At 47.3% G+C, this 23795-nt stretch overlaps 1 protein-coding gene across 1 annotated transcript in view; it reads right to left on the bottom strand.

Annotated features, from left to right (window-relative positions):
• LOC117438175 (Wilms tumor protein 1-interacting protein homolog) overlaps positions 1–8392 on the bottom strand; it is a 99641-nt gene extending 91249 nt beyond the window's left edge. Inside the window, exon 1 of the mRNA XM_034073637.1 lies at positions 6917–8392. Coding sequence (XP_033929528.1) covers positions 6917–8312 — 1396 coding nt within the window. The 5' untranslated portion in view covers positions 8313–8392. The remainder of the gene's footprint in view (positions 1–6916) is intronic.
• Positions 8393–23795: the final 15403 nt, after the last annotated feature.

The raw sequence follows: 23795 nt of genomic DNA, 5'->3' as shown, positions 1-23795 counted from the left end.
AGGACCTTGACCTTACTGTTTTAAGGCAAAACCAGCCTTCAGAAGGATTTGGATTGTTTTTCTCCCTTTCTCAAAAACTTCTCCCATTGTATAATGTCATCCCCACACAATAATGTCATCAATGTATTGCAGGTGATCTGGAGCTTGCTCCTGTTCCAGTGCAGTCTATGATCACTCCATGGCAGATGGTAGGGCTGTGTTTCCATCTCTGGGGCAGTCAGTTCCAAATGTACTGGACTCCCCCCTAAGTAATAGCCAGCTGCAGCCTGCACTCTGTTTCAAACGGAATTGAGAATAACGCATTAGCAATATAATTTGTGGCATACCACTTGGCTGCCTTTTACTCCTGCTCATATTGAAGACCTATGATGTCTGGTACAGTAACACTCAAGGGTGGTGTGACTTGGCTCAGGCCATGATAGTCTATGTTAGTCTCCTCTAACTCTGCTAGACTTTTGCACTGGCCATATGGAGATATTAAAAGGTGAGCAGATCCTGCTGATCACTCCTTGGGTCTCCAGTCTACCAATCAGCTTATGGATGGGAATCAGGGAGACTCAGTTGGTGCAATACCGCCGCCGGTGCACTGTTCTGGTCGTGACTGGCACTTATTCTTTGATCTTCGGTAACCCCACAATACAAGGATCCTCTGAGAGACCAGGCAAGGTGGACAGCTGCTCAATAGAGCCACGGAGGAGGGAGCCTCAGGTCCTCAACAGGACTTGCCCAGGAGGCCGCAGCTCAACTCCCATGAGGACCTGACTAACCGGGGGCAGAGCCAGAAGGAGTAGCACCAGCTGTGAGTAGTTATAAACCTACCCAGGGAGCATGGCAACCAGGAGCGTGGCGAACAGAGCAGGCAAACAGAGGGGGTCAAAGCAGTTTGCGCGGGCAGGCAAGCAGGATGGTGAGCACTCGCCGTGTGACCAGGGCCCGGTCTGGGACCTCTGCCTTGGCTGCCCCGGTGGTTGCCAGCGTAAGCACTCAGACAGAGCCGGTAAGAGGGGAGACTACGGTGCAGAGCTTGGAGTGTAGAGAGTGCCTGCACTGGTCTTGTGAGGGAAAGGTGCAGAATGGGCAGGGCTGCGCTCGCTGCTCCCTGATGGAGGTCCTCCTCCAGCAGGTGGCTGAGTTGCAGGATGCTGTCAGTAAGCTGCAAGATGTCAGGGAAGCTGAGAGGAAGCAGGACTGCTTGCTCCAGGACCAAACAGCGCAGGGGCCTCAAGCTTCCCCTCTGACTCATGGAGGAAAGAAGGAGACTGTTGACCAGGGAAGCTGAGAGTTAGTAACAAAAAAAAAAACAACAAAAGGAGGAAGAGAGCAATTAAAAGCAAGGGGCTTCCTCCTAAATCTGCTGTCCCCACCCAGAACCGCTTTGCTGTCCTGCAGGGGGCTGATGAGGAAATGCACTTGCATCAGAAACAGTCAGCTGGTGCACTGGTACAGAAGATCTCTACTGGTGCCGCCAGGAAAAAGCAGCGGGTTGTAGTAGTAGGGGACTCTGCCTTGAAAGGGACAGAAGCGCTCATCTGTCGCCCTGACCCAGTCGCAAGGGAGGTGTGTTGCCTACCTGGGGCACGAATCAGGGATGTTGTGGAGAGGCTGCCTGCTCTAGTAAGTCCCACAGACTGTTACCTGCTTCTAGTAACACATGTGGGTGCTAGGGATATAGATAGTAGTAGCCTGAGGAGTATAAAGAAGGACTACAGAGCTCTGGGAGAGGTGGTTAGGGGCTCTGGAGCTCAGATAGTCTTTTCGACAATTCTCCAAGACACAGGGGAGGACCTTCCAAAGGCAAGGAGGATTGGACACGTTAATAAATGGTTAAAAGGGTGGTGTCATAGTCAAGGGTTTGGTTGTCTTGAACATGGGGCCCAAATCTGTAAGCCAGGTCTACTGGGGGCTGGTGGAGCTACTCTGATACAGATAGGGAAGAGTGGTTTTCCTGGGAGGCTTGCCAGACTTGTCAAGGATGCTTTAAAGGAGATGTGTTGGGGGAGGGGTACATCATTCCATCTCAACACACCCAGTCAGTTGCCAGCACCTATAATAAATGCTCAGAGCAATGTAGTGATATTCTAGCTGCTCCAGCCACTGAGCCGGCTTCATTTGGAGCTTGGCTCAGATGCCTCTATACAAATGCCCGTAGCATGGGGAACAAACAAGAGGAATTAGAGATGTGGGCACATCTATGGGGCTATGATATAATAGGCATCACAGAAACATGGTGGGATGGCTCCTTTGACTGGAGTGTTGGAATGGAAGCTTACAGGCTTTTTAGAAAAGACAGGCCCAGTAGGAGGGGCGGGGGAGTTGCCCTTCATGTTAGGGATAGGCTGAAGAGTATGGAACTCTGTCTGGGGACAGGTGATCAGTTAACAGAAAGTTTATGGGTCAGGGTTAAGTGGAAATCGGTGATGGGACACATTACTGTGGGGATATGTTACAGACCGCCTGATCAAGAGGAACCTGTGGATGAAGAACTCTACAGACAAATAGGAAAAGCCTCACACTCACAGGCCCTTTTTCTCATGGGGGACTTCAACCACCCTGACATCTGTTGGGGCAACGGTACGGCCCGGCACAAGCAATCCAGGAGGTTTCTCGATTGTGTAGAAGACAACTTCCTTCTGCAAGCAATAGAGGAGCCGACGAGGAGAGGTGCCCTGCTTGACCTCGTGCTCACCAACAGGGAAGGGCTCATTGGAAATGTGACTCTCCAGGGAAGTCTTGGATGCAGTGATCATGAGATGGTCAAATTCGAGGTCCTCAAGACAGTGAGAAGAGTGTGTAGCAAGCTCACATCCCTGGACTTCAAGAGAGCAGACTTTGGGCTCTTCAGGAACCTGCTTAGCAAGGTTCCATGGGATATAGCCCTAGAGGGCTGGAGGGCACAAGACTCTTGGTTAATATTCAAGGATCACCTGCTACAAGCTCAGGAGTGTTGCATCCTGACTAGAAGGAAGTGCAGCAGGAGGGACAGCAGACCTCCTTGGATGGATAAGGAGCTGCTGAGAACAATTCACAGGAAAAAAGAGGCTTATAAAAGGTGGAAGCAAGGACAGGTGGCCTGGGATGAATACAGGAATGTTGTCTGAGAAGTTAGGGACCGGGTTAGGAAAGCTAAGGCCCAGTTAGAATTAAACTTGGCAAGGGATGTTAAAGATAACAGGAAGGGATTTTATAGGTATGTAGCAGCTAAAAAAACAGACTAGGAACAATGTAGTTCCCCTCCAGAAGCTTTCAGGAGAACTGGCTTCACAGGATTTGGAGAAGGCTGAGGTTCTGAATGGCTTCTTTGCCTCGGTCTTCACTGGCAAAGGCTCTGTCTGCACCACCCGATTCTTGGAAGGCGGACACAGGGACTGTGAAAACCTAGACCTTCCCCTATGAAGACAGGCTGAGAAAGTTGGGGCTGTTCACCCTGGAGAACAGAAGGCTGCGTTGAGACCTCAGAGCAGCCTTCCAGTATCTGAAGGGGGCCTACAGGAATGCTGGAGAGGGACTCTTCATTAGGGACTGTAGTGATAGGACAAGGGGTAACAGGTTGAAACTTAAACAGCAGGGGTTTAGATTGGATATAAGGAAGAAATTCTTTACTGTTATGGTGGTGAGGTACTGGAATGGGTTGCCCAGGGAGGTAGTGAATGCTCCATCCCTGGCAGTGTTCAAGACCAGGTTGGATGAATCCTTGAGTGATATGGTTTAGTGTGAGGTCTCCCTGCTCATGGCAGGGTGGTTGAAACTAGATGATCTTAAGGTCTTTTCCAACCTTAACTATTCTATGATTCTAAGTTTCCACCACATTGGTCATGTACAATCAATTTCATATGGATTTATGGGTGCATTCTCAGCATCCAGCTTATGATAGATCATCACTAGAATGGCCAATTCCCTCAGGGACTGGATGCCTCTATCCTGGTCCACTTAGCTGAGTGACACATAACACCCTCCTTGTAGGGATACCTTTCCTTCACAGCTGCTAGGACCCACCTCCAAAGGCTCATTTCTCTTCTGCAACTGCTTTGTCAATTCCCTCTTCCCTAGCAAGTGATCTCAGCTGCTTGGCTTCCCTACCTTCTAGTTCATGACCATCAGCCCCATTGTCCCAACCAGGTGATGATGATGTGCTCCCCTGGAAGACAGCTGAAATTTTTCCATATATTCCACAGGTCGGTTGAGGTCCAGGATCAACAAATTACCTCTTATTCCTCTTCCCAATTCCTGCATTACTAACTCTTGTTCAAATGGCATCCCCTGTAGCACATGCATTGGGTCTTCATCTTTCTTCACTACATGGGTCGCTCTTTGTGGCTCTCATTTGCTTTGCTCCTTGCTTACAGGATCAACTGATACTGGCACAGACTGGTCCTTTGGTTCAGCTGCAGTGTCTATCACTGGGGTTGGAGTGACTGCAGTGTCTGTCATCAGGGTTGGTGTAGCTGCTGTGTTGTCGATTGCTTTGCTATCACATCCAGAAACATCTTTTATCCCCTTTAAGGTGCTAGACAGTGTTGAGCAGGGTTCTGTAGGTGTAGGTCAAGCCCCAGTATGTTGCAGGAAGTTGTGCTGATGTCCGAACAATATCAGAGAGGGACACCTCTTTCACATGTTATAGTAGTTTTTCCAGACTTCACACTTGTTCAGGGCTTAAGTTCTAAGGCACTAGAGGGGCCCACTGGCCTAGATACTTGCCCATATGATCCCACACACCCTGCCACTCATGACTGTTCAGCCTTGGGGAAAATCTCCTAGTTCTCTTAGATTGTCATTGCACCTTAGGCAACACCTGAGCCTGACACTGCTTAACTTTCAAGATCAGATAAAAAAGGGTATTCTCAAGGTGGTATGGCCATGGATAAAACACATGCTGTATTTGTGGCAACATGCTGTTTCCCAGCAAAAGCAGGAGACACGTTTCAAGGGTATCCAAAGGCCATAGAAAACCTTTAGAATTGTGTCGTGGTTTAAAACCAAGTCCGCACAGCTCCTTCACTCACTCCCCCCCCCTTGCTCCCCCAACTCCCGGAGAATTAGGAAGGAGAATCCAAAGAATGTAGCCCCCACGGATAGAGATAAGCACAGTTTAATAGCTAAGGCACAACACAAATCACTACTGCCATTACTACTACAAATAATGATGATAAAGCCAATAACAAGTGAAGAGAATATAACACCTCACCAGCCACTGACCCATAACTCACCCCACCCTGCCCGACTGAACACCGACCGATACCTCCTCCATCCCCCCAGAGCTCCAGCCCTTCCAGGTCTCTCCCGGTTACATCCTGGGTATGACGTGCTATGGTATGGAATACCTCTTTGGCTAGCCTGGGTCAGGTGTCCTGTCTCTCCTTCCTCCCGGCCTCCCTCCTTCCCCTGCAGAGCATGAGCTCAGAAAAGGCCTTGGACAAACCAAACACCCGAGCAGTAACTCAAAACATACTTGCTATCAGCGACCGTTCCCAGCCCAAAAGTCAAAACACAGCACTGCGCCAGCTACCAAGAAGGAGAAAAATTACTGCTACTGCTCAAACCAGGCCAAATTGTCAAATGCTGCTGTAAATAACCCGGTGTGGGAGAGGAGAACATGATGAAATGTCTCCTTCATAGGCTGATCCCCAAGGAAGGGAGAGCCCTTGCCTCCCCAAGTACAGAGGTGATAACCACGCTGAGAATGCACACCAGACCAGTTTCATTATCAACCCTTCAAGCCCAGCCAGTAACTCAGAACCATGCAGCCACCCATTCACTCACTCACTTCCCCCCCACTCCAAGAGGGATGGTGAGGAGAATCAAAAGAATTTAAATCCCACAAGTTGACTTAAGAACAGTTCAGTATAATACAAAACTGTTACTACTACTACCACCAACAATAATAATAAAGGAAATAACAAGGAGAGAAAACATAAGACTATAAAAAAAACAACCCACAAGTGATACACAATATAATTGCTCACCACCCACCGACTGAAACCCAGCCCGACCCCAGCAGCAATCCTGCCCTTCCAGGTGACTCCCCCCAGTTTATATACTGGGCTCGACACACTGTGGTATGGAATATCCCTTTGTCTAGTTTGGGTCAGGTGTCCTGTCTCTGCTTCCTCCTGACTTCTTGTGCCCCTCTTCACTGGCAGAGCATGAGACTGAAGAGTCCCTGATCAGAATAAACAACCTAGCAACAACTAAAACCATCGGTGTCTTGTCAGCATTGTTCTCAGACTAAAGTCAAAATCAGAGTCTGCACCAGCTACTAAGGAGACAAATAACTGTTGCAGCTGAACCCAGGACAGCCGATTTAGCCTCAGCAGAGACAAAGCCCTCTCCTCACCCCAATTTTCCATCCCAAAGAGGACACCAATCCAAGACAGCCTTGCAAGCTCTGACAGAAACAAAGCTAGGTTTCCACCGGTAACTCCAAACATCACACATATTTTGCTGAACAAAACACTAGAAGTGCTTCACCAGCCACACTCGTTGTCTATAAGAGTTGTCATAGAATGGCTGAGAACAATGGCAAATGCCACGGGGGCTGGAGGTTATCGGTGAAGTGTCAACAGCCCGAGGGAGAGGCACAGGAGAGTCACTGCAAGCCCCGAGAGAACAAACAGCTTCTGTAACACCTCAGACAAGCCTCCCGTCCACACGTGGAAGGGAAAACGCCAGACGTCCTGGCAAACCGTTCGCAGACTAGACAGAAAAAAGATCACGCACCAGGAAAACGAGCTATGGTGGAAGCCCTTCAGACACCAGCTAGACAGAATCGTGGCTATACGGGCCTTCAACAGGTACCTGGCCCGGAGCAGACCGGGCACCACACGCTTGCCTTCTCCACAGCCAAACCGGCCCGACCCCGCACACTGCTGCCCCCCAGCCGCTCGCCCCCTCCCGCACCCCTCGCCAGCAGCTCACTCACCGAAGTACTCCTTCTTCATGTGCATCTCCAGCTCCTTCTCCAGCTCCAGCGTCAGCGCCTCCAGCCGCCTCTCTGCCTCGCTAGTGCCGCTCTCCCGGCACGGCGTCACCTGGTAAGGGAGCTTGAATTTGGGTACCGAAGAGGAACTTTTGGTCGGGCAGTAGGCATAGGGGGACACGACCTCGAGTGCGGCCGCCGGGTGCTGCTGGTCGTGCCGCGGGGGGGACTGGGCATATATCTTGTGGTAGACGTCCCCCAGCTCCGGCGCCGCGCCGTCCTCCTGCAGGCCTAGCCCCAGCAGAGAGGAATGGGGCGAAGGCAGCTGCAGCTCGGTGTAGGCACTCAGGGAGCCGCGGGAGCTCCACGAGCTTTGGCTAGAAATGCTGGAGCGGGGGCTCACCATTGGGGCGCCCGTCGCGCCGCGGCCCTCGGGGCTGTAAAGACTGGAGCGGGGACTGGCCAGGGCAAGCCGGGCGCCGCCCGCACCCTCCGGCTCACCGCTGTTGCCCTGCGGGCCGCGCTTGCAGTCCGAGTAGCTAGAGCGAGGACTGGTGGTGCAAGAGCACTGGCTAGCGGTGCTGGAGCGGCGCTGGTCGTAGCCCATGCTGATGCCGCTGGTACGGTTGCTGCTAGGTTTGCTACTGCCATCGTAACTTGCGAGGCTGGCGCGAGGGCTGGAGTGCTTGCTGGTGTCGCTGTCCGTGCTAACGTAGTTGGAGTAGGGGCTGAGGGTGGTGCCGTCATACTGCACCAGGCTGGGCCGGGAGCTGTTGTATTTCTGACTGGGTGGCATCAAACTAGAGCACGGACTGGAGAACTTCTCGTAGGATAGCGCCGCCGCGACGCCCGGGCTAGAGAACTTGCCATGCTCGGCGGCAGGGCCCGGCAAGTAAGCGGCCAAGCTGACTCGCGGGCTGGCCGCACCATACTTGCCGTCCAGGCCGCCGCCGGGCGTTCGCCCACTGCCCTTGGCTACATAGCCGCTCTCATTGGCGCTGCCCACGGCGTAACGGTAGCCCTCAGCCGTGTAGCGCTTACCCTTGTCGGCTAAACCACTGTAGCAGGGCAGCGCCACCTCAGAGCGAGTGCACAGCCCCTCCTCCCAGCACGCCAGCCCCGCGCATTGAGGCAGCTCAGCGGCGCGGAGTGGGGCAGCCGGCGCCGCGGGTGGATAGGCTTTGGCGGGGGACAGCGTAGCAGTGCCGTTCGTCTTCCGACCCCATTGCTCCGTCGTCACATGGGCGGCGGCAACCTGGTTGGTCTCCTCCAGGTCGGGGTGCAGCGGCAGGTCTCGGCAGCAGCCGCTACCGTACGAAATCTCCGGCCCGTATAAGTATAAATCTTCCATGAACTTAGTGGCCTTCAGTACCACGTCGTTCTCCTCACACTTCTCCATACTGGGCCGGAACCCGGCGGCGTGAGACGGGGCAGGGACAGCGATCTTTCTGCGAAAGCACAGCCCAGAGTAGAAAACGAAAAAAAAGGCATAAAAAAACCCCCAAAAATAAACAAAAAGTTAAAAATAAACCAAATGGAGGGGAAAAAACCCAACAAACAAACAAAAAAACACTTCCTGTGGTCCTGGCGGGATTCAGCTTCTTGGCCAGAGAACTACTCAGCGATGACGAGATAAGACAACTCAATCCTACTTTCTAGCCTTAAATAAGTCAATGGCGCGCTGCGCGGAGGAATTTGCGGTCGGCAACTCCCTGCCCCCACCGTCCCCGGCCAACCGCCCCGAGAAGGGGCGGAGGCACATCCCGAATTTCTGGGGGGGGGGTGATAGGCAGAGGACCGGCCCGGAGGAGCTTTACGGCCTAGCGAGCAGAGCACAGAAAAGTAGGGACTCCTTTGTATAGGGCAGGAATGCGAGGAAGGAGACCGGGCGCTGCGTCCCGCTGGAATGTAGTTAATACCGGAACCAAACAATGATTTTCACCGAGTTAGTCAAGAAGAAGGCGGTCATGGCACTTCTCGGCGGCTTCCCTTCTTTTCCTCCCACTTTGGCTGGCGCTTATCGAGAGCCCTACCCGGGACTGACTATCGGATAGTACTGTCACCGGGAAACTGGAGACTAGGCAAAGAATCCCAAGAGCAGCCATGCACGGATGAGTTTGTCAGGGAGGCAGGCGCTGAGATTCCCCCCTTCCAGGAGGCGGTGGTGGCGCTGCTGTTGCTTCTTCTCCCCTCCCCCGCCGGGAGTGGGATGGTGCCTGTTATAAAAATTTACCGCAAACCGGGTTTTGTCCCAATTGATTTTATTCACAATTGATTAGAATTTTAAGAGAGGCAATAAGCAAGCAGCGCTGGGTGCGCAGGGGAGTCTCCGCTCCACCAGCGACGCACACCCCCTCCCGCAGGTTCTGTCCTTTTATACTCTCTTTCCTCCGATGTACGTGTCCTTCTTGTTCTTATCTTCGCATGTGGGGCTTGTTGCTGGAGCCTGTCTCAGTGGTCGTGGGGATGAAGATAAGCTGTCTTCCTCCTGACTTTTGCTTTAGTTCCGACATATCTACTTGACACATCCTGGCAAACTACCTTCCCCCCCTGACCCTTTACCTAGTTTCAACATATCTACCCGTCCTTGTTTGAATATCACATGCCTGCGGTTACAATCATGCGTAGGCAGATATTGGGCGGTTACAGCTGGTTTTCCTTTAGGCAATATTCTAAAGTTTACAAAGTGTTCTGAATTTTACAATATAGTTCTTATGGCACTTAACTCGTGTAAAAACGATTATTCCATTATTTCTTCTTCCTTCTTATATCAAGTGCAATGGTGACAGACAAGTTAATATTGGTTACAGATGGATTATATTTAGATAACGTCCTACATTCTACACAGCGATAGCTCTAAATATACAAAAGAAAATGTTTATTCTATTGTCTTTCCTCATATCGAACGCAATGGCTACAAGGGTTTCTAAGCTGCTGGCACGAATCATAATTATATTTCTTACAGTGCCTGTGGGACTAAGAGCTGTGGTCAGCCCAGTGCTACCAATAACTTACACGTGCGTGTAACCCTAGAGTCAGGCAGGTGACGTGCTGCAGCAGTGCAGTTGATCACTGTTAGCAGTTAGGTAGTTTTTTGGGTTGTGTGGGGTTTTTTTTGTTTTTAGGCCGTGCTAAGACATATGATAAACATATTGTGGCCTAAAGTAATCTACAAATTGACACGAGTTTAAGCAAACATGCTACTGTGTAACTCTGCAAAAACTTCATCTGTTGATCCAGTAACAAGACCCAGCACCGCTTGCCACTTACATCTGTACATGCACAAAAAAGAGTGTCAGAAAACAATGTCCCCAAAATGGCTACTGAACTGAGACTTCCCATACTAAACCACAAACTTAAAGTTTTTTTTTTTTTGCAACTAAGCAGAAATCCTTGACTCCTTTGTTTTGATGGCAGAAATGTTGAAAAAGCCCTAACAATGGGTACCTGAGCCATGTCTTTACACTACTAGGTACTGAGACAAGGAGGCACAAAAGCACAAAATGTAATCAGTTCTAAGTAATGTTAAGTTTGATGGCTTTGTAATGTGTCGTGGTTTAAACCCAAACACACAATCTCTCTCACACACCCCCTCTTTGTTTCCTCCCCCCCACCACTTCCAGAGGGATGGGAAGGAGAATCGAAAGAATGTAACGCCCATGGGTTGAGATAAGAACAGTCCAGTAACTAAGGTATAACACAAATCACTACTGCTACCACCAATAAGAATGATAAGAGAAATAACAAGGGAAGAGAATACAATACCACCTGCCGAAACAAACCCAACACCAAAGAGAGCAAGCCCTTCCGAGGAACTCCCAGTTACCTCCCCGGGCATGACATGCTGTGGTATGGAATACCTCTTTGGCTAGCTTGGGTCAGGTGTCCTGTCTCTGCTTCCTCCTTGCTTCCCCTCCTCCCTGGCAGAGCATGAGACTCACAAAGACCTTGGTCAGAGTAAACATTAATTAGCAACAACTAAAAGACATAGGTGTTCTCAGCTCTGTTCCCAGGCTGAAAGTCAAAACATGGCGCTGCACCAGCTACTAAGAAGGAGAAAAATTACTGCTACTGCTAAACCCAGGACAGTAATGGAAAATAACTGCGGTGCTTGAAGGTAGTTGACATAGTTTTAGGACCTTAGTACAAAAAAGTGTAAGAAAAGCAGAATAGAAAAACAGGGATGGTGAGTATCTGGGACTAGCAGATGTCCAGGGTGGGCACAGTTAAACTAAGTAATATATAGAAGGACAGGATAATTGCTATGTTTGTGGTGTTAATGAACCCATTAAGCTGGTGTAAACATCTACTGGGGAGTATCCAGGAATAGTTGATGTACAGGGTTGTTGACGCGGGAGTCACGGACAACGCAGAGATGATCAATGTGATCAAGCGATTGCCGTTTATTAAGCATCAGACATAGTCTTTTATACATAAATCTGCACACTGGTTACATGCTGATTGGTTAACATGCCTTGCCAACAAGCTTTTGATTGGGCTTCACACAAAATTTCCTAATACAGGCCATTACATTTATTTCTGTCTAGCTTTAATCTCAACATCCTTACACTGCTGTTCTGCATCCTGTCTTTTGCCTTTTCTTTACAATTTTCACTTCCCCACAGCCGTTCCTATCTAACTTCCTCAAGGCCTGGTACTTTTTCACTCCTAGATAAGTCCGATTAATGCTAACTAAATCCGTACAATTACCCCTTTTTGTTTTTGAGGTGGGCGTCACGCGTTCATCAATATCTTCATACAATTCAGTGACACCTTCATATTCTGTCGAATCCCAACCCCGTAAGTGGTTGTTGAACATAATCGGTGTCGAATCCTAACTCCGTAAATTGTTGTTGAGCGAGCCAAGCCTTCAGAACCAACTTCATAAGCAAGGCTTTTCCACATACAAAAATCCCACAACCATTAATCAATAACGCCAACAACGTGATCAACAATTGTGCTAAACTATACAATAAAGGTCGCAGACAGCCACTAAACCCCAACTGAGCTAGCCAATCATCTAAACCATGTTCCACTTTAATCTTATTCACATGTTCTTGCATCTGTTGCAACCGCTTCTGAATAGATTGTGAATGATTGGTTAGATTAAAACAACACATGCCTTCAAAATCACTACAGCCATGCCCATGAGGTAATAATAAAAAATCAATAGCCACATGATTCTGCAAAATAGCCTTGCAATTACTGCCTACATCTTTCATAAGATCTGTCAAAACTGCAGATGTAAGATTAGCTTGTTTCACTACCCAGCAAGCAAGCTTTTGCAAATTAGCATTAGCAATAGCTGCTGCACACCCGGGACAAAAAATACTCGCTAACAGATTTTCTGTTCTACCCAAAAGCGTTACAGAGTCTTTACAGGTACTCTCCAGCGTGTCAATAGTTTTAACCATTGACTGTTCAATGCGCTGAACAATTCCCACATTGTAGAGAGAATCTGGTACAACACTAAAAGGTTCTGTCTGCCACTTTAAAAAGACCCAAACCACAGCCTTCAGCTGTAAAGTCTGGAGGGAATTGCCTGGTTCCCCTTTTATGAGTTGCTTTTTCCAGCCAGTGTCAATGTGCCAGGTTGCAACAGCAGTTCTGGACCTTTTTCCTGCATCTGTAAAAACAGTGTGGCCTTTTACAGGTCACTCAGACCTTTTAGGACACTCCTCCCATTGTTGATCTTATAATAATGGCAAGACCTTTGCTTTAGGAAAGACATTGGTCACCTTTCCTGCAAAATCTGCCATGGCAATTTGGTATTCCATTGAGAAATGTCCAAGCCACTCCATATATTTAGAGACAACAGGTAAAAGTATCTCACAGGGGTCACGACTCGAAATATTGATTATTCCATTTCTGCCTTTCATAATTAATTGGGCAAACAATACTGGTCTGGTAATTACTGTCTTGCGAGGTTGAAATGACAAAAAGATTCACTCAAGGATTCGCAATGATTCAGCTTGAATTTGGACCACTAAAGCCAAAGGGTGCTGTCTATTCCCTCCGGAATTTATGATCATCAAGGTCAATGGTTGGTCTGCTAAATCCCTGGAGGCATGACCAAAAGTAATCTTTTGGGATATATGATTCAGTGCCCGGCTTTGCTCACTGGTTAGCTAGCGCTCGGCTTCTGTCTTTTGTCCCTGGCCTAATAGAGGCATCAGTGGTGCGAGATCATCATTTGTAATACCACAAACATGTCGAACCCACTGAATATCTCCCATGGGTTTCTGTACATCAGTGAGAGTTTTGATCTTGGAAGAGATTTTCACCTTTTGGGGTTGAATATTGCTACCAGAAATGTTCCAACCCAGATAATTCCATGGGGCAACTCGTTGGATCTTTTCTGGTGCTATACACAACCCTTTGTCAGATAAGGTGGCTTGCAGGTCATTCAACAAGCCACCAGGAATACTCTTTCCTGCGATTAAGATATCATCCATATAACGATAAATGACCAATTCTCAATATTGCTGTCTCACCGGCTCCAATACCCATGCAACATATACCTGACAAATGGTGGGGGAATTTTTCATCCCCTGGGGTAACACTGTCCAATGATATCATTTTGCAGGAGCTTGTTTGTTCACGCTGGGTACTGTAAATGCCAATTTTTCACAATCCTCTGGGTGCAGACGGATCGTGAAAAAACAATCCTTCAGATCAATAACTAACAATTCCCAATTCTCAGGGAGCATTGCAGGTAATGGTAGCCCTGGCTGTAGATCTCCCATTTCCTGCATGACAGCATTTATGGCTCGGAGATCATGTAATAATCTCCATTTTCCTGACTTTTTTTGGATAGTAAAAATTGGAGTGTTCCATGGGCTTGTAGACGGTACGACATGTCCTGCCTGAAGCTGTTCCTGTACTAATTCTTCTATTTTTTGCAGCCTTTCTAGTTTAAGTGGCCACTGATTTACCCAAACTGGTTTCTCTGTCAGCCAAGTCAATTTCAGTATAGGTGGCTGCTCTTCAGTGACCACCCCTAAAAAGGCGAAGTAACCAATTTTACATGAAGCTGACTCAAAACACCTCTTCCTATCAGTGCTACAGGAAGGTGTAACCCATAAGGTTTGACAGTGACAAGGGCTCCATCTGCAAAAGAACAACTGACTACCTCTTGACTAATAAAGGTCCGTTGGCAGCCTTCCACTCCCATGACTCCAGAAGGAGCCTCTACCAGTGGCCAAGAGGGAGGCCACACATGCATCGGAACAACTGTGACATCCGCTCTGGTGTCTAAAATTGCTGTAATCTTTATAGTCTGCCCATTTTTGCATGACAATATTACAGCCTCAGTTGGTTTGCCTTTTGTAATATCCATAGCAAGTAAAACATTTGGTTGCCCTGTTGACCCAAAGCCTCCATGGCCTCTGTCTTGTGTCCCCCTCCTGGGTATCTTTGCTTCAAATGGAACTAGTTGGGCTATTTTCTCCCCTGCTGGTATTGTAATTGGTGGCGTTATGGTATAAACCATTATTTTAATATTACCCTGGAAATCTGCATCAATCAACCATGGGACTACAAAGACATCCTGACGGGAGACAGAAGACCGACCAATCAATAATGCGCTAAGCCCATGCCCCAGCTGTCCCCACAACTGCAACTCTATTAAATGTACTAGAGAGTCAATCAACATGACAGCTACTGCAGTTGCCACGTCCACTCCTGCACTGCCGATGGTTGCTGAGGCAATGCGGTCCAGGCACCCTTCATTTGTGTTGGAGCGCAAGGGTAAGCACTCTTCCTGCTGTTTCCCTGCCCCTTACACTCCTGTGTGTTGTGAGTTGGCTTATTACAGTGCACACACCACTTGGTACCATACTGATTGATTGGCCATTGGTCTAAATAGTTTCCCGATTGACTCCTACTCTGTACCCTGCACTGCAAGCAAAAATGCCCTAATTTTCCACAGTTATAGCATTTTCGTTCTCTCTTTCCCTTCCCTTTTCTTTGCATGATCGGACAAACTGCAGCCCCTACAGCTTCTGCCATATAGGCTGCTTTTTGTTTATTACCCATTCGTTCAACAGCTTCCAGCATTTCAGCTAGCGTAGGACCTCTAGGAAATGTGTTCAAGAGCTGTTTCACCTGATCATTAGCACCATCAAATGCGAGCATATCCATTAATTTTGCTTTCATATCATCACTCATATTGGGGTTACCTTGCAACGCACCAAACAACCGATGTATAAACTGCGGAGAAGATTCTCCAGGACTCTGCTTTAGAGACCAAAAATCGGGAGTTGCCTTGTCATTTGGAAGCAAAAGCCAGGCTCTCAGACCCAATTCTTGGGATTGGGTCAAGACCTGAGCGGGAAGCTGTGCCTGATTTTGTGGATCAGTAATTTGTCCTTGACCCAAATATGCATCTACAAACAGTGGGTCTCCTTGTTGGCGGGCTGATTCGCTTCTTCCATACAAGCCAACTCCCATCTACTCAAAAACAAAAGTTGCAAGTTAGGGGGAAGCAACGTTTGAGCAATCATTTTTTATCATAAGGGGCTAAAATATATACAGAAAAAAATATGAGCAATAATCAATTGAGTATATGATACCTTTAACCCATAGGTTGTTACTGCCTGATGGGCCTCTTTTACTATTTTTAAATCAAACACTTCCTAGTCCTTCTCCCCTGTGCATCATCGAAAACAGGAAAGAGAGAAGTGTGGAGACAGTGTTCTCACAGGAGAATATTTGGTACATGAGCTCTGAATAACTCCAAGGGATACAGCAAGGCCGTGGGAGGCCCGAGGAAGCCTAAGCAAGCAAGATAAGAAGCTGTAATTCACTGAGTTATGAGAACTGTAGACTGTTGGCAAGCGTTCGAGGTCAAGTTCTCACACCTGTGCTTAGTCACTAAGGGTCCTCAAGACAAGTATCCAATCATGATATGCCAAATTGCTGTAGGTGTGTGTCATAGGTTGAGCAGTAGCAGTCATTTTTTCTCCTTCTTGTATCTGCTGCAGGGCTGTGTTTTGACTTCTGGGCTGGGAACAGTTGCTTGATAGTGAGCATGTTTTGAGGGTGTTTTTGTTCAAGGCCTTTTCTGAGCACGTGCTCTGCCGGGGAGGAGGGGAGGCCGGGAGGAAGGAGAGACAGGACACCTGACCCAGGCTAGCCAATGAGGTATTCCATACCATAGGATGCCCAGGATGTAACAGGAAGAGAGAGCTGGAAGAGTGGAGCTCTGGAGGAAAATGGAGGAAGGAGCACGCGGTGCTCGGCCGGGCAGGGTGGAGTGAGTTATGGGTCGGTGGCTGGTGGGGTGTTGTATTCTTTTAGCTTGTTATTGGCTTTATCATTATTATTTGTAGTAGTAATGGCAGGAGAGATTTGTGTTGTGCCTTAGCAATTAAACCGTTCTTATCTCAACCCGTGGGGGCTACATTCTTTGGATTCTCCTTCCTAACTCTCTGGGAGTTGGGGGAGCAAGGGGGGGAGTGAGTGAGAGTACTGTGAGGATTTGGTTTAAACCACGACAGTGTGTGTAAGCAATAGTATATAAGGAGTTAAAGCTTTGCAATAAATAGCTTTTTGTCTGATCATATTGGTCTCTGACTGAGTCCTTTCCATGGCAAACGGCGCCCAAACAGGGACCCTCTATAAGTTCACATTGAAATGGAAGAGGGTGTGAATCGCTGGGCCGTGAAGAAATCGTCTGGAATCGATCTGGCCGGACCAAGATCGGGAGGCAGAAGCCTCAGAGGAGGGAATCCTCGGATCAGAGCCTTGTGAGTCCGGAAGACACTGTGCAGTGCAAATAAGGTAAGCAGTCTGACGGTTGGAAGGGAGCTTAAGGATGGGAAACCTGTTAAGTTAAGAAGATGAAGCAATGCTTAAGCTCTTCCAACATATCCTCTCTGAGAGAGGGATAAAGTATGATGATGAAACTCTGAAGAGGCTTTTACTCTGGTGTAAAAAGAAAAAGCTAATTGTGGAGGTTGGTGAAGCTTTTAAGATGGAGACTTGGGAGAAAGTTGGGGTGTGTTTGTGGGACGATATTTCCCAAGGGTCAAAGGAGGCAAGGCCCCTTGCCACACTGTGGTGACTGTTAAAAGAGACATTAACTGCTATGAAAGTTGAGAAGGAAGTAGCCATGTCTGCCTTTGTGACATTTTCGGACTCGCCTGAGCAACAGTCGGCTGCTGCTGGTGCACCGGTAGCAGCCGGAGTGTTGGTTTCGGGCGAGGCAGCTCCAGCTCGAAAGCCCGTGCGTCAGAAAGTATGGATGTTTGAGGACCCAGTGCCCCCCTCCTACCCCGCAACACGCGATGAGGGGGCTTGGGAGAGGGAGGGTACGCGACCACGACCACCTATGGTTAATCCTTTTTGTGATGCTACTGCCCCAGAGGCAGACAATATCTCTCCCCCGGCCCCCCACCCCCTACCCCCTACGGACGGGGAGAGAGAACCTTTTGAGGAGGATAATAAAACTCCCACTTTAAAACACCCCCCTTCGCCTTTGACACCAGCACTCGCATCGCTCCCACCGGAGCCGCAAAATAGCCAGGAATGGCATCGCTGGTCAAAGCTGTTAGATCAAAAGCTACAAGATTTACGAGACCGCCTGGAGGAGCTGGGGCCTAAAGATAAGGAGCAAGGTCTCGAGCAATCCACAGAAGTTAACCCTTTTCAGGTGCCGCTACCACCAACTCCGGCACTCTCTCAGCAAGCTGCTCCCAGTGCCCTGAGATGGCGTGGTCTTATTCAAGATGCAATTATAGATGGCACTATTTTACCGATTGATGTCCCTTCTGCATTTCCAGTTATTGTGAATGCCCAAGGGCAACCTCTCTGGACTCCTATGGATTGGAAGGCTATGAAAGAACTAAAAGGAGCAATTGCTCAATATGGGTTGTCTTCCTCATATACTCAACAGATGCTAACTGCCTTATTTTCTAGTATGGTGTTGACTCCTAGTGACTGTTATCGAATAGCTGCAATTTTGTTAACCCCCTCCCAGGTCTTACACTTTAAGAGTGGGTTTGAAGAGTTAGCTGCAAGAGCTGCTGATGACAACTTAGCTCGCAATCCCACTGACCCTTTACATGGTATCACATCTGACATGCTACTAGGGAGGGGCCAATTTCATCCTGATGCAGTACAGACTTGTATGAGGGTTGTGGTTTTACGGCAAGCACAGCAATTGGCATTAGCTGCCTTAAAACCTGTGCCAGAGGCAGGAAAACCTAATCCCTCTTATACATCGGTAAAACAGGGAGCTACTGAGCCTTACATGCAATTTATTGATAGATTAACAGATGCTATTGGAAAGAATATTGATTTGGCATCTAATGCTAAAGAGTCTGTGCTTATGTCCTTAGCTATGGAAAATGCTAACCCGATTTGTAAGCGTATTTTACAGGCTTTGCCAAAATCTGCTGGATTACAAGAAATGATGGATGCATGCTCTCAGGTGGGCACAACAGAGGAAAAGGCAGAATATATGGCACATGCCTTTGCCGCTGCTGTCAGACCTCTTCTACAACAAGGTCAGGATGATTGAGGAGGCATGAAGGGTGTAAGATGTCATAATTGTGGACGGCTGGGACATGTTAAAAAACAATGCACTGCAAAGAAATGTCACCCCCCCCCCCCCAGGGCAGCAGCTCAAGCGTTTGTGCTAGATGTGACAGACATGGTCACACAGCAGCAGCATGTCATTCTAGTTTTAAGAAAGATGGAACCCTGTTGGGAAACTTGGAGGTGAGCGCGACGCCACCCCGCACGATGACACAAAATCAGGGTGTCTGGACTGCGTCCCCTCCGCCACAGCAGGGAGTGCCAGAGTGGACGTGGCAACAGCAATAGATTTTACCATTACTGATACTTCTGTCAATAGCATTCCATCTACATTAAGTGGGCCCCTTGGTCATGGGTTATGTGCTTTGCTATTAGGATGCTCATCAACATCCAGGACAGGAGTCTTTGTATTACCAGGTGTAGTTGATGCTGATTATACCAGAAACATTGGGATCATGGTGCAGACACATGCACCCCCAGTACACATCCCCATGGATTCTAAAATAGCTCAATTAGTTCCATTTGAAGCAAAAGTTCCCCAGATGGGGCAAAAAATCAGAGGAAATCAGGCATGGGGTTCCACAGGAATCCCACACATTTTGTTTGCGTTGGATATTGCAAAGCACAAACCCGAGGACCAGGTCTCTATACGGGGTCGTGATAAATAATTAAAGTGCCTATGCTAATCGACACGGGGGCTGATGTTACTATCATACCATATCGTCAGTAGCCAAAAGCTTGGCCCCTACAAACAGTTGCCACAGGAGTTGTTGGAATCGGAGGAATGCAATCGACAAAAATTAGTACAGAATTGGTGGATGTCTTTCTATCTGATGGCAGTCATACACGCATCAGACCATATGTCATGCACTCTCCAATTGCATTGCTCGGACGGGATGCTCTTAGTCAAATGGGAATGAGATTGACTACAAAAAATTTTTAATGGCGGCCATTGATGGACGGCCAACCTATAAATTACGATGGCTTACTGAAACACCTGTATGGGTTGATCAATGGCCGCTGACAAAAGAAAAGCTGTCCCATATTCATGAATTGGTTGCTGAACAATTAGAAGCAGGCCATATTGTGCCTTCCACCAGCCCATGGAATACTCCTATATTTACCATCCCCAAGAAAAGCGGGAAATGGCGATTGTTACATGACTTGCGGGCTATAAATGCCGTCATGCAAGACATGGATGCCTTGCAAGCTGGTTTACCTAGTCCCACTATGATACCTGAAGGATGAGATTTAATAATAATTGATTTAAAAGACTGCTTTTTCACAATTCCCCTGCATCCGAGTGATCGGGAAAAATTTGCTTTCTCTGTCCCAGCAATTAACAAAGGAGAACCACTAAAAAGATATGAATGGATTGTGCTGCCTCAAGGTATGAAAAATTCTCCTACTATTTGTCAGCTTTATGTTTCCTGGTCATTACAGCCGATTCGTCAATTCTTACAGCACTGTTTAATTTACCACTATATGGATGATATTCTGATTGCAGGGCGGGATTTAAATAAGGACCACCTACTTGGACTATTACAATCAGAGTTGGCAAAGGCAGGTTTGGTCATTGCTTCTGAGAAAATCCAGCGCGAAGCCCCGTGGAGATATTTGGGGTGGATTACTTCCGGAACTGAAGTCAGGCCCCAAAATATTGAGATTACCTCAGATATAAGAACCTTATCTGATGTGCAGAAATTGATGGGTGATATTCAGTGGATCCGTCCCTTATGTGGCATTACTAATGATGATTTGGCTGAACTGATGCCCCTATTGAAGGGCAAGCCGCATGCGGAGGATAAAAGAGCTCTGTCAAAAATCCAGCAGGAGGCATTGGCCCATATCATGGCCAAGGTATATAACTCTTATGCCTCCCGATGGAATCCAGATTTGCCTATAACCTTGTTCGTTATAAACAATGAATATCATCCATTTAGCCTGTTAGCATAATGGAACTTGCAGAAGACTGATCCCTTGTGTATATTAGAGTGGATCTTTTTACCTTATCATTTGCGCACTACTGTCATTACGCGATTGGAAGCATTTGCCCTTTTAATCACGCAAGGCCGTGCACGTTGCCGGGAAATCCTAGGCAGTGATCCATCACAACTTTGTTTACCTCTTACCAAAATATGATTGATTGGGCATGGCAATCTTGCACTGCCTTTCAAATTGCCTTAATTGATTTCTTTGGCCAAATTAGTGTACATTTTCCACCTCATAAATTGTTCACGGTACTAAAGAACAACCGATATGCGGATGCTACCTTTTGTACCAGCAAGCCTGTTTCAGGTATAACTGTGTTTACAGATGCTAGCAAAAGCAATCACATGGCTGGATATGTTTGGCAAGTGGAGGATGGTTAGAAGGAACAGAAAATACCGGGCCAATCCACCGATTCACTACAAACGTTGGAACTAAGTGCCGTCGTTGCGGTGTTCCAACGATGGCCTGATACACCACTTAATATCGTCTGTGACTCCTTATATGCTGTGGGAATTGTTCAGCGTCTAGAAAGGGCAATTTTACAAGAGGTTACTAACCGCAGATTGTGGACCCTGTTGAAAACTCTGTTACATCTTGTAAATAGTCGTAAATGTGAATATTTTATTATGCATATTCGCAGCCACTCAGGCCTTCCCAGAAGCCTTTGCAATGGGGAAGATAAGGCAGATAAATTAGTTGCTCTGGCATGGGCAGGGCCACCAGTAGATATTTTTCAACAAGCCCGGACATCTCATGCCTTATTCCACCAATCGGCAAAAATGTTGGTTCGACAGTTCGGCCTGTCCTTGACAGATGCCCGAGGTATTGTACAGTCTTGTCCTGACTGTCGGGGCCAAGCAGTGGGCATAGGCCTTGGGGTTAATCCTTGAGGCCTTCAACCTCTTCAGCTTTGGCAGATGGATGTGACCAATGTGACTTCTTTTGGAAAATTGAAGTGTGTCCATGTCACTATTGACACCTTTTCTCACTTTGTGTGGGCCACTCCACTGGCTGGCGAAACAGCACGCCATGTAATTATGCATCTACGTGGCTGTTTCGCAGCTATGGGAGTACCTTTACAGCTCAAAACAGACAATGCACCTAGCTATTCTTCTTCAACACTTTCTAAATTTTTGAGCAATTGGAGCATTTCTCATATTACTGGTATTCCTCATTCTCCTACAGGACAAGCTGTCATTGAACGAACACATCAAACACTGAAAAAGTTATTGGAAAAACAAAAAAAGGGGAAGAAGGGCTTACGCTGGTAGCAAGAATACAGAAAGCTGTATATGTTATGAATTTCTTGTGACTAACAGGAGATTTTAATGACCGTCCTGCTGTAATACATGGCCAGGCATTAGGCTCAGGTTATATGAATAAGACTCAGGGTATCCTGGTCCAATACAAGGACATGGAAACTGGTGTTTGGAAGGGTCCTGTGGAAGTAAAATTAAGTGGTCGAGGATATATGTGTGTAATTACAGACTCCGGCCTGCGGTGGGTGCCAGCTCGGTGGGTGAAGCCCTGGAAAGAGCCAGCAGCACCAAAGGAGAACCAGGATATCCCCCTTGTCAACAGCTGAATGAGTTAACTGGACGAACTCTGAACTTCTTTACTGTAAGAGTGACAGAGCACTGGAACAGGTTGCCCAGGGGGGTTGTGGAGTCTCCTACGTTGGAGATATTCAAGGTCTGCCTGGACGAGTTCCTGTGTGACATACTCTGGGTTACCCTGCTCTTGCAGGGGGGTTGGACTGAATCTTTCAAGGTCGCTTCCAACCCTTGGGATTCTGTGATTCTGTAATTTATCCAATACATGGGTCTTGTGAACTCTGGGTCTCTCATGAGTGTTTAAAATATAAACAACAATTATGGGTTAGGTTACCCTTTTGCACAAAGTCGGCCTGTGATGCTTATGAGCTAGAAGTGAGCTAATATAAGTATATCCATGTTTCCAGTGACCTTTGGAGACCTTTATAGATACAGCTGACCACTTCTTCCAACATAGGCTGGCCACCTCTGTCGGAATGAGTGTGCATTTTGGTCAATATAAAAGCCCAAGCCTCATGCGATGTGAGGGAGGCAGAGCCTCTGCGGGGACGCCCGCTAAGGTTGAGCCTGCCACCTCGCACTGCAATGATGTTTCTCGGAGCTGATTTCCTGATAGTCTTCACAAGGTCCTTGTGCCATGCTCTCTATGTGGGACTGTGTAGAGGGAGTAATGATTGTCTAGATTTTGTGTTTCAAATATTGTAGTTAGGTGAAGTGTGCTTGTGGGATCCCAAGCGTGTGTGTGTGTGTGATGAGGGCAGACAGTGTTCTGTGTATTTTGTTTTGTTTTGTTTTGATTTGTTGTTGGGTTCGTGTAAAAGTTTTTACACCTATTGGGTAAGAATTTTATGCATGCTAAATAATTAACTCATTCTAGCTGTTATTAATGACTGTAGTTTTGATGTATATTGCTTCAAGCTTGTTTTCCAGACAATATGGTCTGAACCATAGGGGTTAGAAAGTATTGCTTTTGATTCTGCATGTGTGATCATAAAAAAAAAAAAGTTAATGCTACAGCAAACTTGACTGTTAACACTGTACAGTTTACTTCTGCAGCTGCTTCACATCCTGTTTGCATCAGAATGCTTCTGCTTTAAGGAGTCACTTTAACCTGTCTATTTCTCAAGAACTGATAACCCGGAGGAAGGGGTATATTTCTGTCCTCCTACCTAGAGGTCCACGGTGGCTGCCTGCAAAGTTTGTCAAGCCTTGCCATGAGCTGGACAGATGAGTGGAAGAACTCGATGCATCATCTACAGAAGCTGACCGTGAAAACCCCAAGCAGAACAAGATAGAGAGAAACGAATGATTGTAAAACATCAGTTGGGGGCAACTGAAAAGTAACAGCTTGAATATGCATGCTTGTAAAGTAGCTATTATTAGAGGTTGAAATTTTGCATATAAAACCACCTGTATTTACTAGCCAGTTGCTAATAAGAAACTATACCTTGTATTGTATGGAATTGTCACTTGTAAAGGAGATGTTAGAACATGCAAATTTGCAGCAGCTGCTTGAAAATGCTAAGGTAAAAGCTAGAAAGATTCTATATGATGGTAGTGTTATAAAGCAAGTAATGGAACAAATTAAGAGGGTGGGAGAACTCCACTGGTAGGAAGTTTCTTTGGTTAGTCCCTCACTGCCTTTGGCATCTTCTGCATGCTGCTGCACTCTGTGATAGTTACTCTGCTTATGTAAATCTATGTGTGCTTTGCTGTAGTAGTGACTTTTTACTGGGTGAAGCAGGTGAAACTCTGCATTGACAACAAGGTTCAAGGACTGAGACTGACCAAATGCT

This window comes from Melopsittacus undulatus (assembly GCF_012275295.1).
Source record: "Melopsittacus undulatus isolate bMelUnd1 chromosome W unlocalized genomic scaffold, bMelUnd1.mat.Z SUPER_W_unloc_1, whole genome shotgun sequence".
NCBI lineage: Eukaryota > Metazoa > Chordata > Aves > Psittaciformes > Psittaculidae > Melopsittacus > Melopsittacus undulatus.
This window is presented reverse-complemented; position numbering and strand designations above follow the sequence as displayed.